We start from the raw sequence: 19,163 nt of genomic DNA on the forward strand, positions 1-19,163 counted from the left end.
CTTTGTTGAAAGTGATGCAATAAACTGTAAATTAATGCCAAGAAATGTCAACATACAGCTTATTTATCAGTGTTAATCTGATTTATGAATCAATAGCTCTTGTGAGTCTGTATAGTTTGATTCCCAAACAAATTCATTTTAAATTAATCAAAGATTTACAGCAACCAGTTGACTCTTATAAAGTCAGTTCTTTTAGTGAATCAAAAACTTACAGCACAACCAGTATAGTCTGATTCCTGAATGAATATTTCTTAAGAGTCAATTCCTTGCAGTGAATCATAAAAAAGCATGCAGTGACTGGTATATTCTGATTCACAAACAAATGACTCTTATTAGGGATGCACCGATACCACTTTTTCCAGTACTTGCCCGATACCGATACTTTTATTTTTAGTACTTGTCGATACCGAGTACCGATACCGGTATTTTCATTGCATTTGTACATTTTTTAAATATTGGGTACAGAAACCAACAGAGTATGTATAATGTTAGTTGGTTAACTTAATTGATCAAATAGATACAGTCAAACCAAAATTTATTCAGACACCTTCAACATTTCTCACATTATCACAGTTTATTCGCTATAGTTTATGGTAGTAAAATATGACAAGAACTTTAGTTAAACTGAGAGTTAGAGAGTTAAACTGTGTCAGAACAAATTCAGCTCGATAATATCAGATAACTTTGATAGAAAGGTATGTGATGGATTACAATCAACCAAAATTATTCAGACAGCTGTTAGTATGACAATATTTACACAACTATCAATACTTTGTCAGGCAACCCTTAGCCTTAATGACAGCCTGTAGTCTCCTGGTCATGCTGTCAACCAGGTTCATGCAAATCTGAACTTCAGTTTTTTTCCCAGACTCGGTCTGAATAATTTTTGGTCCCAAATTTGAATCAATTTTATTGGTAGTCCACTGTATGAAGAATTTTTGGATATAATATTTCACAGTTTACTTTATTTTGCTATCCTCACTTACATAAATGAACTATAGTGTCCTGCACCCACTAGTAAAAAATATCAAAAATTATATTTGGTCTCTGAATAATTTTTGGTTTGACTGTATATCCTTCGGTTATTTTCACACTTAGTTATGCACATTAAAATGTATTTTACAAGTTTTTGTTACTCTCACTGTTCAATTTTTTTTTTTTTTTTTTCTCTATGGTACATCATCTTTAATTCAGTTGCATTAGAGCTGCTAAAATCATGTGTTTTGCTGTAATAATGCAGGGAACCACTCGTTATAAATCTCCTAACTGTGATATTTTCAGAAATAGAAGTCGCGTTTTTCTTTGCTTTTCTTCCTAATGCAGAAACACTCATGAAGCAAGCAAAACATGCACAACGCGTGTACGAATTTGTACTGGTGCAGAATGAGAGGGACAGTACAGCCTAGCGCATTTCACACAGGCTGCTAGTTTCACTTTCGCCAGAAAGTCGTGTATGCTTAAGGTTGAAAATAAATTATTTATTTTATATGCCCCTATAAATTGTCTTATATTTACGATTCAGTTTTAATCCAAGTGATGCATGCTATGTGAGCGAACATCAACAAAGATCACAGAAGTGCGCGCGCGCCCGCTCTATCTCTCTCTCCCTCCCTCCCTCCCGTTAAGTAACTTGTGCATTGTTTTGCTTACTTGTTTTTGACATATCCGACCGAACTACAAACGTTCCAGTGATGTCTGTGAGAAAAGTATATTCAATCGACAAGCTCGCGCATTTGCGCCGCCGCGCGCTCAATCCACTCAGCGCTAATTGCTTTTCAGTTCGCGCACATCATCTATAAAGGCGTTAATACTGAATGTTTAACATTATTCATTGCATACATCTGCTTCTTAGACATCCTTAATCTCTAATAACTCCTGTTTCTTTGTCTGAATATGACACTTATCACATGCTGTGAGGTATCGGCGCTTGGTATAGGGGCATTTTAACGAGTACGAGTATGAGTACAGGAGCTCAGTATCGGCCCGATACCCGATACCAGTATCGGTATCGGTGCATCCCTAACTCTTATGAGTCATTTTTATTGGATGAAAAACATACAATGTGATCAGTATAGTCTTATTCCCAAACAAATTTTGTGCTTGTAAATCAAAAACATACAGCGTGACCAATTTATTCACAAAAAAAAAAAATGACACATATGAGTTGGTTGATTTCAGTTAATTAAAAAACAACCAGCACTAGTATAGACCGATTCAAAAACAAATGACTGAGCCATTTCTTTTCAGTGAAGAGTTCAAAAAGATGAGTTACTGGTTTGAATCAGCAGAGCGATTACCGAATCAAATGAAGTCTGAATTGTTTAAGTTTTGTGTCAGTTTCATGGCCCTTTAGATATACAGACACATAGAGACAGAGATTCTCACACTAGTCAAACGAACCGTGTTTTGGGGATCAAACGCACTCGGGTACGGTTTAAACGCCTAGTCTAAAATACACCCTTAGATATACATATATGAAAGAATGTGTGTATTTTTGTATGTATGTATCTTACCGGATCTTTCTCAAGTAGGAGGAGGCTAACCACAACAATGTTGATATCATTTCCAATAGTTCCATCTTTGAATAGACTGGAGACCTGTTTAGCAAAAAAAACACTTTGCACATCACTATAGGTAGAAGCAAAGGTACTTTAAAAGGTACTAGAAGTAAACAGTCATATGCTGCAACAAGGTGTATTCTCCACAACAATGCTGCTGATAGCTCTGCTCACCATGTTCATGACAGTAAGGACATAGGTAGTGACATTGTCTCTGCCATGTTTCTCCAGCATCTTCCTGTCTGCCACCACCAGAGTTTCCACATTCAGGCCGCCCTCTTTGCTTGATGTAATCTCTGAGCGCTTCACCCGGCTTTGCTGCTCAAACTCATCAGGCATGACAAAATGATCCTCGGTAGGAGGCTTGGGAGTATCTGTAGTTAGGATGAGGTGGAGAGATAAAAGTGCGGAAACTCATGAAAAAGGGTGAGAGAAACTGGAAATTGCCTCAAATAACTGCTTTTCCTTTTTCCAAGCTAACTCCCTGATATAAGCGCCAGAGAGGCGATGACAGACCAGGAAATACACAGTCATTAACTTCACATGCTGTTTCCAAGCTTTCATTCAATTTCTTTCAGTACAACAGATAATAATGACACAGTAGTTTTGCTTTTGGAATCAGTATAAATATCTCAGAGGGCTTTACTGTTGTTTACACACTGGCATATTTTACAAATATGTAATGTGTAATGAACTTTCCATCTAGAAATAGCTAAAAAGGAAATTTCCTTACATACATTGCTTGCGGCGTCCGCAGAAGTGTTGTCTCTGGAGCTTTCCGTGCTGGTGACGGTGGTGGTTCTCGTAGGGGTTGTTTGATTTAACACTGCTGGACGAGTCAGTCTTATCAGCGTACACTCTGCGCTCAGCTGATCGCTTGTAGATGACATGTGGGTGATGTCCAGAGGGGGCGCTGTAGTTGTGTTGTAAAGCCAAATGCTGCGGTAGCGGAGTGATGAGAAGTTCCTCGCCAGAGAACCGAATCAGACCTGACTGCAGAGTACAAAGGAAGAGGAAGCTATAAGTAGGTAACCAAAAACAAACACTGAGGTAGGATACATATTACTGTTTAAAGGTTTGGGTCAGTAAGATTTTTTTTATGTTTTTGAAAGAGGTCTCTTATGTTCACCAAGGCTGCATTTATTTGATCAAAAATACAGTTAAATTAAATTAATTAAAAATAATTTAAAATTATATATATATATATATATATATATATATATATTTTTTTAATTCAACTTTAAAATGTAATTTATTCCTGTAATGGCAAAGCTGATTTTCAGAAGCTCCAGTGTTAAAGTTCAGAAATCATTCTAATATTCTGATTTGATGCTTAAGAAACATTTCTTATTATTATTAACATTGAAAAAATAAATTATTTTTTTTCTGCCACTTCTGAACAATTTAATCTATTATTGCTGAATAAATGTATTAAGTAAAAAAAATTGTATTCAATGTGTTATTAAAATTCTGCATAATTCTACATGATTTAATCTAAAAAATAATAATATAATAAAATAATACAATCAAATGTTTTAAATGCTATATGAATCTAGGCATAACAACATTATAATGTACATTATGAAAAATAGATTTATTTTGATATTTAAAAATAGAGGAAATGAGTGTGTAAAATAAAGTATCCGAAATAAGCCTGTATATACCATATTTACAATATTGTTCTCTAATATCAGCAGATATCCAATACATCTCTAACTGCCCCTAGAATAGCAGGTTAAGAGAATATTTCAGCTTAAATACAAGTTGAGCTCTATTGACAGCATCTGCTGCACACTATACAATGATTGCCCAAAAGATTTCCATTGTAAGCACATGTTGACACAACTGCCAGCATGTTTATTGTTTTATTTTTACAAAATGGGGGTTGATTTGAACTTGTTCTCAGTGGTAATAAACAGCACGGAACAGATGCTGTCGACAGAGGTCAACTTCTAGTTAACCAGAAGTATTCCTAAAGGGACACGTTAGCCTTGAGATAACCTTCCAGACCAAGTTAAAATCAGAGCGCACAGATGTGGGACTGAAAATATATCAAATCAAAGACGTGAAGGTATTTAGGTGAGTTTGATGTCATGGAAGAAAAGCCCTCCAGGAGACCATCGAATTTACATTCCTGGTTGTGGGGGATTCTTGATCCCTCCAGCTGAAACTTTGGTGGTTAAAAAAACAGCTGTTGCAGAGTCACAAAAATGGGCATCGCCATAGTTACAGCTGTCAGTACACAATAAACAAACGATGACATGGTGGGATGTAGAGCAGCCTGGGGCATCTAAAGGCATCTTAAAGAGCTGCCCATTTATCAAATGTTTCAGTACAGTGAGCAGAGGAAAGTTCATATGCAGAATAACCTTTCAGCAGCTTGTTTTACAGTGACGATTAGCATGGCCAAAAGCCAGCCATGACAGATATAATAGACTATCATATCTACATCCTCTCTCAACAACACTCAGCCCTTGAAACTCTCTAAATAACTTGTTTTCTCAGTGGAAAAGGAAACCTTAGAGGTAAAAGTGAAGAAACCTACTGTACAGTACGTTCACAGCTGCATTTATTTGATCAAAATATACTGTGAATTATTAACTGGTATTGCAAAATAAAATAACTGTTCAATGGGAGAGTTTAATGCATCTTTTAGCGCTGAATTAGATGGCATGTTTGAGAGGTTGGTGGAGAAGGTCAGATATTAACGAGCAGTTGATTAATGAGGTGTGGGGTCAAAGGCGAGCCCAAAGCTTATTGTCTGCTATGATAGTGACACGCATTGGTGCCCTGGGACACATCTGCGGCAAGCCAACACATGCGCACATGGAGCCATTACTAATAAAACATGCCAGAGCTTAATTACTTCATTATAAGTCATATACATGTGTCTCCAGATTTATTTGGTTTGGGTCAGCGTTTCTACGATGTCTTTTCCAGCAAAATGTAGCAATATTTCAGTGTGAACCATTTTTCACTGTAGTGCCAATGGGAAAAGCAATATATGTCAGCTTCATTAAGCAAACTTGCACAAGGCATTCAGACTTTGACCTTTATCTTTAGGTTTACATGATGAATCTTTGCAGGGTATTTAGTAGGGCAGAATCACAGAATCCATAAATATGGAATAACACAAAATGTCACAGAATTTGGGAAACTTGGAGGAATAAATCGAAAGGAGGGTCGTACACTTAATTAAGCTGCGATATGAACTAGTGTCTGAGAATAATAAACTGCAAAAAGTGCTAAATATGAAGTCTGCATGTTCTGCATGACTCATGAATGAGCATGCACAGTTTCATCTACACATATTAAAGCATGTTAAAGAAATGACATTTCTTCAACCAACCTTTTAGTTTTATCAACTGCTAATTCAAAATACTTTTTGACTATTAAAATTGAATTAAACCATTAAAATGGAATTCAGAAAACTGTCAGTGACTGGTTACATTGTTCTGACAGTAGATTTGTGACAAATTATTCTTTTTGAGTGAGCCATTGAATCATTCATTCAATTGATTTGTTCCAAAACGTTACAACATAAAAGGCAATACTGGATTTGAAATGTAAGTTACTCAATATTAACTTTTTTGTTGCTGTTATTTGTATAAAAACAATATAACATGCATGCAATCATGCTGTTGTTCTGAATATATAACACAATTTTCAGCACAACAATCACTCCTGCTATTTGAAAAAAAAAAAACTAATGCTTAAATATTTTGGATTAGATTGGATTTACATTAGTTTCTTTAGGTTACAGGGAGTTTTGTATAAAGTTGGGTTCTTTAGGTTTACACACTGTGCATAAAGCATATAATACATGTGTTTATTGATGTGGGGGAAATCAATGAGTGCTTTACTGCTCTTGCAGACAAGCTAGAGTGGAATAAATGATAAAACAGGTGTATCTCTATTGCTTTATTGACTTTTGTCTCTTTCCTGTTCAATATTTGCAAACAAACTTTGTATGGTCATATAAAATATGACCACCAACCTACCATTAATTCAGCAACAATGACTATACTCAGCACCTCCTGACAGTCCTGGCTTTACTAAGTGGGAAGTGCTGCAGTTGTAAAATAAGTCATATAACGCCAGTCATCGGTGCCTGGACCATATTCAGTCTGGCAGAGCCATTAGTGTCAGAGACAAACTTCTGAGAGGGCAACCGACTCCCTCTAGGTTACTGTGAACTAAATGAAGGGGATATTTTACCTTCGTAACCACGAAGATATAATAAACATACTGTGCTAAAGATGAGCCACTCTGTCCTGTCAGATTGGCTTGGGCATGAAATAAATATTGAATATTTTCTTAAATGCTGGCTACAAGACACAAATTCAAACATAATATTTGGAGACCTGTGGTGTTGTAAAGAAGCCATTGGTCATGGGACGGTGCATCTTCCTGAATGGCTTGAGCTACTCTCATCACTGAACTGAAGTCATCTTCCCTCTTTAAGACTAGAATTTTAACCTCTGTCTCCCAGACTGCTGAACCTCACACATTCCGTCTGGCTTTGGAATTCTACCTAATCCCACCCTCCACGAACAAGCAAATCCTTGCAGAATAGCTGTGCATTCAGTCAGTGATTTAACCCCCTTCTTTTCTTCATGCCCCCGTGTGTTTGATCCCGCGTACCCCGACCCCTCCCATCTCGCAGGTGGCAAAGTAAACACAGGGCACTCCCAGGGATGAGGCGGTGCCCACAAAAGCACATGCTGTGAAAACAGCGGTAGACCGTGGCAGGCTGCTGCAATGATCTGGAGCATCTGCTCCCACCATTAAACACAGGGCAACAGGGTCACTCGTCTCTCTCCAGCCACGCTGACCTCTCCTCTTATGGCTAATGGCTTTCTTACACTAACTCAAGGCAATAAAACTGAGACAACTTATGTGAGATAGAAACTGCCAAAATCTATAAAAGTGATCACAGCAAATACAGAGAACTTGAGTATTTCAGTTAATTCCAACAACATTTGCAATACATTTCATTTTGAACATGGAAAAATGTATGTGTATTTTTACTCACATTAAAGGGATAGTTCACCCAAAAATATGTGTGCTTTCCTGCATGTAAATAACACATGTATGTTGATGCTGCTGACATAGAACACACATGCTCTGTGCCTTGTTTACATGCAGAGGAAAGCATACGTATGTGTCATGACTCTCTCTATAATGGCAGAAGAAGCTAACTTGTGGCAGAAGAATTGTTGAATAAAGATTTTATTTTTGTTTTTTGCGCACAGAAAGTATTCTCGTAGTGTCATAAAATTATGGTTGAACCACTGATGTCACATGGACTATTTTAACAATGTCCTTACTACATTTCTGTGCCTTGACCATGGTAGTACCCTTGCTGTCTAAGGAGGGACAGAGACCTATAGGATTTCATCAAAAATATCTTCATCTGTGTTCCAAAGATGAACGAAGGTCTTACGGGTTTGGAATGACACGAGGATGAGTAATTAATGACAGAATTTTCATTTTTGGGTGAACTAACCTTTTAAGTTTTCTTTATATTTTTTCCTTTGCTATGGAAAAACAAAACATTTGTTTCTTACTTTTTTTTTTACAGACAGTTTCTTAAATGCAAAAACATTACTGATTTCAACTTTTGATATACTGATCCCAGTAGTGCACAACAAAACAAAATCTCCACAACACAATGGAAACAAGCCGCAACACAACAAAATTAGCACAACACAACAGAAACAAGCCGCTACATGACGGAATTAGCACATCACAACAGAAACAAGCCGCAAAACACAAAGGAAATAAGCTGCAACACAATGGAAACAAGCCACAACACAATGAAATTAGCACAACACAATGGAAACAAGCAGCAACACAATGAAATCAGCACAATACAACGGAAACAGGTCACAACACAACGAAATTAGCACAGCACAACAGAAACAAGCCACAACACAATGAAATTAGCACAACACAATGGAAACAAGCAGCAACACAATGAAATCAGCACAATACAACGGAAACAGGTCACAACACAACGAAATTAGCACAGCACAACAGAAATAAGCAGCAACACAATTAAATCAGCACAATACAATGGAAACAGGCCACAACATAATGAAAACAAGCCGCAAACCAACGGAAACAAGCCACAACTCAATAAAGTTAAGACACCACAAAAAAATTAGCACAACACAACAGAAACAAGCCACAACACAGTGTAATTAGCACAACACAACAAAATTAGTCATATGTGTTATGTTGTGGAGATTTTGTTGTGCGCACTACTGGGCCACCATACAAAACTACTACTTACACCACATGTGCACATGTATCCACACAACCTGATCTCACAGAATTCCGTGTAATGACCAAGGACTCTTAACCCCCGAATCTGTGGTGGCATCACGGAATCGCCAAAAATTTTGTGATGGGCCCACAGAAGTGATACCAATGTAAGTCAGTGACAGGCATCAGCCGTGAACCACGCACAGATACACTGGTTCAACACTTTAAATAGGAAACCCTTAGCATCAATATGCCAACGCGATACTGGGAATTGTATTGTCATAACAATATTGCCATTATACTGCTTGTTTATGGACAGTTTTTGCAATAAATACCTGTGACTGCACTTATATTTGCCGGTGTGTGTTTTATATTGTTCAGAAGTGGGTAGGTTTAGGGTAGGGGTGGGGTCAGGTACTAAATATATATTGTGTATAAATTTATATACAAAATATAACTGCATCGGAGTCAGTCTTTTTACGTGGTCCAATGTAGCGCTGGTGTTGAACCAGTGAATCCGTGCATGGACCACGGCAGATGCCTGTCATTGACTTACATTGGTATCACTTCTGTGAGCCCATCACGGAATTTTCGGCGATTCCATGATGCCACCACAGATTCGGGGGTTAAGAGTCCGTGGTCATTACACAGAATTTTGTGAGACCAGGCTGATCCACATGTATCTTGGTGGAAATTCAGCAAAATTTGCAACAGCATGTAGATTACATCACAGATATCCAAACATTCAAACTGCATGGCATAAAAATGGAAGTACAAAATCAATTGATGTAAAATTTTCAGTAGCAATGCAGCTTTGGTCTGAAAGTGACAGTTCTGTCATTTAGACTGAAAATATCTGACAGTGGCCCTGGGCCAGCAGGGCATCCTTACTGTTGAGCCCACTGAATATAAAAATTATTAAAACATGGATACTTGGATTCGGTTTATCAAGAAGCTCTCATACCACTACTTCTAAAAATGCAATGCATACTGTGGAGCATAAGCATTCTGAATGCAAAAATGCATTCCATTGCCTCAGGACTTCTCTTCTCATTCACAGGCCCTGTCCCAAATGGCACCCTAAACCCTCGCGGTCTTCCTCTGAGTTCACACTTTCGTGATGTAATGCCGCATTGACCATCAGGTAGAAGTCTGCTGCGGAGCTCGCCCCAGTGCGGGTTCGGCAGAAGTGTGGATCGAGGGCGCATAATGGCCGTAAAGGGGGCACTCGCGAGCATCCTTCTGAACGGTCCTTCTGAAAGTCTCATGGACTTAACGGACACGCGCACGCGGCGGCCATGTTGTGGTGTCTTAATTTAACTCTGTAAGACCGTGCACATGTCAAGTGCACATGAAGTGTTCCATTTGGGACAGGGCCATACTGTCTGTGTTTGTGGGTCTCATTTCATTCATGTCAGAGTCATGGTGTGTGCCACCGTAAAACTGAAATTTTCATTCAAGCGTTGAGAACATCAAATACAACGTCTGCCACATACAAATCAACCAAAGAAGACCAGTATGTAATTTACTTTCTTTAAATAACAGGGTTAACATTCTTTTTTGATGATAATAGTGCAGAATCACCCTATTATTAGTGTATTGGAATTACAGTGTAGTATTGCATTAAAACTTTACTCACAACCAGAAAACCAAAGCCATTGATCCATGTTATGCACAAATGATGAAACACTACTTTCAAAAATAACTGGACAACTCCCGACGCTATGATGTGGGTTTGCACACATCTTTACATTTGGAACCACACTGGTAGAAAAAAATAACACTTTGTCTTCATTCATTTCCACTCTTTTTAAGATAAATAATTAAGGAAATAAACCCAAAGCATTGTCAGAGTGGGGATGGGAGATGACTTTTGGGACATTTTATGAAAAGCTGCAAGATTTCAATGCTGCCTTTTTCTCAATAAAGCATGTTAGCACATTACTCAAGATGAGTTTCCTGCAGTGAAGCTCTCCTTGTACAGGGCACCCCGCAAGCATGTATTTAACCAACATCCTGGAGGACCTCTGCAAGTGCCCTGCAGTCCACCTCACACAATTATCACACATGTATTCCATTTGTTTTAGAGACATAACAAACTTTACTGTCAAATATCTAACTTAGTCCAGCAGTTAGCAGATGGAGGTGCTTTGCTTCAATAATGGGGGTAAATGGATTCCATCTGGGGCCAAAATTTTTTTTAGCTTTTTGGCCATTATGTCTGATGGGATGCAGAAAGAAAGGAGCTGGCTGAAGACACAAGAGAGGAAATAACTGAAGAACTGCAGGGATCCTATTATCACAACATCAAAGGTTTTTTTTTTTTTTTTGTGACACCGGCAGTAAGGATCACCACTTTTTTATTTAATTAAAAAAAGTAATTTAATTAAAAAAAAAAATTTTTAAGTAAATGTCAGGGAACTGTGACTGTGCAAATGTATTGTTAAATACAATCATTTAAAAAATTTTAAAAATTCTCTTAAAACAGGGGTAGCAACGTGTGTGGATGTGTCGATGTCCTGCAGAGATTAGCTCCAACCCTGAAAAAAATCCTCACCTGCCTGTAGTCCTAGTAATTCTGAAGACCTTGATTAGCTTGTTCAGATGTGTTTGATTAGGGTTGGAGCTAAACTCCACAGGACAGCGGCACTCCAGGACCGACGTTGCCTACCCCTGTCTTAGGCAATCTCAGGGGGTGTTCAAGTAAATATTTTAAGTTAAATTGGTTCAGCTGGCAAAAAGTTTGGGAGTCTTTCCTATAGAATATATTAATGGCACTGCAATGTTTTTAATGTAATAATGTGTGACAGGTGATCACATAATTACACAAGTGCCTAACTACAGCCTTCTACAAAAACCACCTGACTACTTAAAGCCTATTACACTCGAGGGAACGAAGGGAAGCACTCAACCACAGTCTCTTCTTCGGGTTTCACATTCATGTGCCAGACTTCTAGTTATCTCCTTCAAGAAAGACTTGTAAGAGATGTAGATTAGAGGGCCAATGTCTACTGCCAGATAAACACGTTTCATTTTCACAGCGAACACAGAAACCATGAGAGCTCTTTTAACTCTCACTCCACTCATTGAGTCAGAGTCTTCACATATTCAAAGGAATATCAGACGTTGGGAATTAACTAATAAAGCACGGTCCTCGAAGCACTACTCTATGAACGACTTAACCGCAGGGAACGTCTGTTTTATGTGGTTTCATGAGAACTGTCTTTGACTATATCACTAGTGAGTCTTCAGTGCAAGTATGGGAAATAATTTATTGCCTGTCTCTGTGATTTGATGAAACGTAATTAGCATCTCTTTGTGTAAACTGTGAGTGTTTTTAAAGCTTTCAACCGTGGTATTATGATCTAGATGAGTAAGTGCTTACATGCTGTTAAAGGCTGGAAGGGAGCAGTGAGAAACCCAAAGCTGCTTATTACCCAGCTTTAAAACACATCTGCATTCCACCGCTGGGTTACATCTGACCAGAGCATCAACTCTTCTGGATTCGGTGGGAAGAGAGTGTGTGTTTGTGTGCACAGACAAATAATGAACACTTCAGGGGCATTTGGATATATGAGATCTATACAAACTAAATATACTTTTAAATATACTTTTAACCCTGGGTCATGAAACACTGGGATTTTTGCAGTGCTAAAATTATTAGGTCTGAAATGATAGGTCAGTGCTAGAATGTTGTGTATGCAATAGACAACCAATTAAAAACTAAAGAGTGCCTTTCTCATTAAATACTCCTTTGCAATCAAAGAAAATTTTATGTGGTGAGTAAAAGGCCAATATCATGTCAATTTCATGTATACAATGATTAAATTACAAAATTCAGATCTATATCACTTTTTCTGGGGCCATGTTTTGGTGGATGACGATTCAAAACAGGAAGTCCACTATTTATAACACAGTCACACCATAATACCCAGACATAAAACATAAGAGAAATGGGTAGTAAAAATCTAAGGGGGAGAGAGGAAAAGTGATCTTGCCTCAAAAAAGAGGACAAAAAGAGATTTACTGCTATTCTTTAGCAATGCTAAAGATTTGGGAGGCTCTGTGGTGTTAGCACATAATTCAGCACTCTTGGTTGTAAGAAACAGACTTGCAGACTTTACAATGATAATCTTCAAAACACAACTTTCAAAACTGTTTTATGGAGCTTTTTTGGAAAGATATTCTGTCAATTGAACAACTGGAATGTTTTTAAACTACAGTACAATCAATTGTTAGCACCCTCACGGCCTTGTTTTCATTCCTCTCAAAAATTATCCTCAATATGGCACAACACCAACTAAAGTCTTTTAAACCAGTTGAAGCAAAACCACAATGAAAGCTGGTCTAGTGGGTAAGCCAGTAAACCTAAATAAACAAGAGAATAAACAAGAGATGTGACTAAAAAGAAGAAGCTGCTGGCCAAGCCTCAGATATTGCAAAGCTAGGTTGTCAATGACAAAAGGGTGTCCTTTCATAACTCTATTACTCTAAGAAAGATGCATGAGCTTGACTAATATAATTAAACCTCAGTGGAGAAATGAGAATTTTAAAATGCCCGTCACAAATGGTCCAAGGCACGAGATATGGGATTCCTTATAATATTTATGGCTTCTCAGAGCTGGTGCGACAGCCACTTCACCACTGCCCATTAGTTTTAGGTCTTCAAGTGAGTGAGAACAAGAGCTATTACAGGACCAGCCTGCCTTTCCTCTTCCTCACAGCCTCTCTCTCTCTCTGGCATCCCTAAGCAGCCTCTACATCACTGTCACCACACGGACCACCAGGGAATAGCCCCTGGCAACTCCTATAGTGCTAACATGGCATAACACCCCGTGAATTATGAAAGGGGGAGTGGGGAACATTTGTAACTACAAAGGAGCCCTGCATATATTCACTCTGGTTTCAATTTGTCTGTCTGCCCTCCCAAAACTTAGACAAGTATAAATGTCCACCACATCACCTGAGCATTGTCTCCCATGGTGCAGCGCATTTGAGTCTCAGCTAGCAGACTCAGAGTGGTTATTCCAAGGGACTGACTCTAATAGTGGCAGGAAGAATCACAGACATGCCCCTGTAGCTGCAGGGTATCACTAAATTGTGATATGATACATCATTACATATATTTTCAGTAAATTACATTTGCATAACGGTATTGCTATGGTAAACAAACTATTGTAAACTGATCAAGCAAGAGAGACTGAAGCTGTGTGCAATACCAGTCTGAGAGTTTCCAAACATTTGATGTAAAGGATACATAATATGATGATATCGTTTGAGAAGGACTCCGTTCCTAAAATATGAAGGCATCTACATAATTTAAGACCAAGTTAAGATGCAGTCACATTTGTGATAAGGAATTTTGCATGAGGGCAAAATTTACAGCGGGTTTAAGTTGGGTGCGCTTGGACCAACAGAAGGCTGGTTGGTCTGAAAGTAACTTCTGTGTGAGCTGTGCTTTGTACATCGCTACACTACATGGACCTTTTTTTTACCCACAAAATTTCGCTAATATGGCCACACTTTTATACTATGTGAGAAAAACAGTAAATGTGAAGGTATAAAAACAACATTTAAATAATTCTTGATTCCCATTTATGTTTTTATTGTTCTACAGCCATAAGAAATTAAAACATTATCCAGAAAATATTATCTTTACATTTGTTGAAACTATATACACATTGAAAGAAAGTATGAACTTAAATAAAAATAGGCACATATATATATATATATATATATATATATATATATATATATATATATATATATATATATATATATATATATATATATATATAGGCCCAACTATCTTGAGTTATTTATGCAAAATCATGATAAAAAGAATCATAGTGTCTTGATATTAAATTATAATGGCACTACCCAATGCCCCAAAGCATTTATACTTAATTTATGATGCCAGGAAAAAAGTCTCAGGTGGCGAAAATTTCAACAGAATCTAAGTACCAATCATGACAGCAAACATGTCTGATGGAAACCTCAAAGCATTTTTTTTCACAATTTCCTGAGTCAGACAAGCACTACAGATCTGCCCTCGAAGTCTGTATATGGTAATTCCCAGCCTCTCTCGTCCATTGATGTTTGAATGGCCCGGTGCTGTACTCTCCGCTGCAGTGTATCCACACAAGCTTTGAGCACACTGACAGCTTTCCTCCTTTCCAGTCAGAGTGAATTAGCATCACAACTGGCCCTAAGTGCAATCCCACACGTTAGCGCATCAGCTTGAACCAGCAGGTCTGGTACTGAATAAACACAGCTGAAGTGCTTCAGCAGCAATTCACACACATACACACCTCACACATTCACAGACAGTCTAGCACCCACAAGGCTGGTCTATGGGCCAGGCTGTCCATAAAAGATAAAAGAACACTTTGCCATCCAAAAAGACTTCATGAAGCATCCCCACCCCACAAAGACCCAAGAGAGAGAGAGAATCTGTGGGAAACCTGTTTAGCAAAAGTGACCTTGTAACTACATAATTGATTAATTTTCTGTTCAGTCTATTCCCTCGACTTAAAAAACTAATTACTAAATTCATATGGAATAATAGACGACCTAGACTTAGACTATCTCTCTTATATCTGCCTTATGATAGAGGTAGGCTTCAATGCCCAAATTTCCAATGGTATTATTGGGCAGCGCAATTGAGATTTATTATGGGTTTTTTTTTTCCTTCTCAAGACCCACCTATATGGTTAGAACTGAAAAAAAGCTCAATTAAATCTCTGGAAACATACCTATATGACCCAGATATTAAAGTATTAAGGAAAATGAACGAAAATGTTTCGAATCCAATAGTTTTAAACATGGTAAGGCTGTGGCATGAAACACAGAGATATTTGAGTATCTCGTATACAAATTTGTTATCCCGTTACTGCCCTGTATGGGGAAATCCTAAATTTATTCCCGGGCGAATGGATGTGGGCTTCAAATTATGGGCAGAGAGAGGTATTAGAAATATAAAGGATTTGTATTTGGAAGATAGACTAATGTCCTTTCATGAATTAATTACTAAATTCGACATACCTAGAAACCATTTTTATAGGTATTTGCAAATAAGGAGTTTTATTATGTCATTCCAGAAATATACCAGCTTCTTCTTTTTAGTCACATCTCTTGTTTATTCTCTTGTTTATTTAGGTTTACTGGCTTACCCACTAGACCAGCTTTCATTGTGGTTTTGCTTTAACCAGTTTGGAAAAGGAAGTCACCAAAAACTGTTATAATGAAGGGTATTTGTGTTTTTATGGGTACTTGTGTATATATATATATTTTTTTTGTTTTGTTTTTTTTGTAACCTGTTGACTGTTGCATGTGAATGTATAAGAGCATTTATGTTGAAAGTTTGTGTTTTTGTTACTTTTTGTTATGTAGAGTTAAAAGCGATAAAGTTATTTGTTTTTACTTGTTAGCACAATTTACGCAAAGGATAAGATTTGCATTAATTCACACATTGAATATCACACAATCACCTCAATCAGTACAATTATGAAGGCTTAACGTTATTTCAGTTAATTTAATATGAGTATCAGATCCTTTTTTAAAAGGTGGGCTTGAATAAACTACTCATATAGGAACTTATTTCCCATGTCCTGTCATGTAAACTTTAACTAGGCAAAAGAAATGATAGTCTGACTGTGAACAGAAGAGACAATGAGGGGCTTGGGAAAGGTCATGTCTGAGTTCAGCATGATTGGACATGTTTGGAAAGAACTGAAATTCAGTGAAGGGCAAATCTAGTGAATCCCCTGCCCTACAAAGCCCTGCTTGCAAACCATTCAAAAGACCAGGAGGATAATTAACTATACTCAGTTTGTCTGCCTGGTGGACTCTCATTCACATTTCTGTCCTAATCATGAAATGCTGGGTGTATCTGTATAGGAGAGCTAGAGAGAACATGTAGTAGAAAATACACTACCATTCAAAAGTTTGGGGTCGGTATAATTTTTAAACATTTTTGAAAGAAGTTACCAAGGCTCACCAAGGCTGCATTTCTTTGATCAAAAATACAGTATAATATTTTGAAATACTATTCCAATTTAAAATAAAAGTTTTTATAAAATTTTTATATATTTTAAAATGTAACTTACAGCTTTGGTAGTATACACTGAATAGTAACAAAGACAAACAATCAACAAAGCTGAGGATTTCCTTAATTTAGAACACAAAACAGCCAGTAAATTTTTTTACTAAAATATCAGGAAATAGCATCTCTATTCAGTTGGACATCATGATAAAGGCAGTGGGAAGTTTTCCAGCCATGCGTGTTGACTGAGATAATTAATTGATTCACAATGTCAACATTTCAAAAGCTAAGGCTATTTAGTCAACCAATTGTTAACCTACCCAGAAGAGTTTGCTAACATGCTAATTGTTAGCAAACAATGGCATCAGTTAACATAAACTGATAAGGAACGTCAAGTCTACTGTCTCATTACCTGCTCCAAAAAGGTAAGCTGACAGGGCAGTGAATGTGTTAAAGTTACCGAATGAGTGGCTATGTGTCGAAAGAATCATAACGCCTAAATATAGCAACACTACCAGAATAGATCATACATCAATAATCCATGTTGAACAGTATAATGAAAGATCTCTAAGCCTTTCATTGTGGTACTAGAGCCAATTCTGGACAGCATGGTGGCTCAGCCAGTCAAAACACGTCTAGAAAGCAGGATCAGCCATTTCAAAGGGGGATGGGCTTGAACCTGTCACCAGCCATATGGAACCGTGACCCAGAGAAGGCCCGAGGATGTGGATTTGTCTATGCCTAGGCTGGAAAAGCAACTCTGAACTTGCACAACCATGCGACACCGCAACTTGATCCGGTGGAAGTTCTGACCTCTGAACAAGAAGTAGCAGAGCAGCACTTCAGAAGCTCCACCTGCTAATCAGCTTTTACAAACTGAAGCAGCTTTGGGACTGGCATTCATATGCCTTCCTGAATGTAGCCCATCTAGAAGATTTTGAACTAATCCACAAATCAACCAGCATTTCATTACTACGATGATGTGTTTTGTTTTAGGTTTGGATGGAAGACGTTTGATCATGCCGCTAAATCTGAGGCCAGACAGTCCATTCGAGGCAAGTGATAACAGCAATTGAAGGGCGCTCAGTAATTAAAAACTTTAAATGAAGCAGGATTTAGCGAGTAAATCCCTCTGTTCCTGATTTAAAGGCCCAGACCGCCTGTTCTTCATTTAACAACTGAATCCCTGTCCATCTGCTATGTTATGCACTGTTTAACAGAGAGCAAGAGAACTAGTACAAGCAAATCAGACTTTCATCAACTCACTAACCTAATGGACGGCATTACCTCTTAATGTACCGACTGTGGGGGTTCTCATCCACATTGATTTTACTTTTGGACTGGCGTTCTTGCAACACAAAACCTCTCTCTCTCTAAGCAACTGCCTCCTTGGCCTTTCACGGCACAAGGGGTTGCTGCGGATCAGCAGAGGGATGAATGGGTTCTCATTTGTACTTAATCCAAAGCTTCTCATCAAGCGGCGATGACATGGAAGGGTTAAAGTCCTCGGTGACTCGTTCTTTTTCACTCCAACAAAGAAAGGGAGAGTGAAAGAGGCAGAGTGACAGAGTGAGAGACCCCTTTTTTCTCAGACATTTCCTTTTGCTTCTGTACATTTAAGCACAAAATCTAAAGGGACACCCAGGTCTCGTTTGGCATCCTGTATATCTGAAATTGGGGCACCTTTAAGACCGCCGAGAGAATCACCTAGAGCTTGGGCCATCGTTCAGAAAAAAAGAGCTTCAAAAGAAGGGGGAGTAGATCAAAGAGTCCCTGCAGTCTATTCAGATGCAATTGCTCCCAAATCACATTGTGTTGTCACACAGTTTAAAAGAATGGGTCACTGCTGTTTTATTGTGGAGAAGCTACCGCTAATGAAAAGGACAATGCAAAGATTAGCGCTGCCAGCCAAGCGCCTGAAACCTCACTCTGTCTTTAATTGTGGAGAACAAGGGAGACAGGAAAGCAGGGCAAACACTAAACAAAAGAGCAGGGAGTGGAGGCAGAGAACATCAGCAGAACTCTGGGTTTGATTTTACAGCAGCCCACCATCCAAGGTGAGATGTGATCCTCTCTGAAGGAAAACATAAAGACCATGTCAATTATAGCTCAGTGCTCCACTATGTCTGCACTTCAGTGCTCCAGTTGACCTGTTTTAATAAGCTTTTCTTGCACACTACTATATATGTTCCGAGGCACACTTAGCTCCTTATATACCTAAGGCACAATGTATACTTTACTAAATGTAACTAAATGTAACTTGCATACTAGCAACATTGGTAACCACTTGA

The 19,163-nt window shown here is 38.1% G+C and overlaps 1 protein-coding gene across 2 annotated transcripts in view; it reads right to left on the reverse strand.

The window, feature by feature from the left end:
* Window positions 1–19,163, reverse strand: part of adamts18 (ADAM metallopeptidase with thrombospondin type 1 motif, 18) — a 59,892-nt gene that overhangs the window by 38,458 nt on the left and 2,271 nt on the right. Inside the window, exons 4-6 of one of the 2 annotated variants that reach the window (XM_058782025.1) lie at window positions 3,296–3,551; window positions 2,733–2,932; window positions 2,514–2,597 (exon numbers count right to left, since the gene is read on the reverse strand). In XM_058782025.1, coding sequence (XP_058638008.1) covers window positions 2,514–2,597; window positions 2,733–2,932; window positions 3,296–3,551 — 540 coding nt within the window. Of the gene's footprint in view, window positions 1–2,513; window positions 2,598–2,732; window positions 2,933–3,291; window positions 3,552–19,163 lie in introns of both variants that reach the window. The other variant, XM_058782026.1, reaches the window with a different exon arrangement.

This window comes from Onychostoma macrolepis, chromosome 07, assembly GCF_012432095.1.
Source record: "Onychostoma macrolepis isolate SWU-2019 chromosome 07, ASM1243209v1, whole genome shotgun sequence".
Taxonomy (NCBI): Eukaryota; Metazoa; Chordata; class Actinopteri; order Cypriniformes; family Cyprinidae; genus Onychostoma; species Onychostoma macrolepis.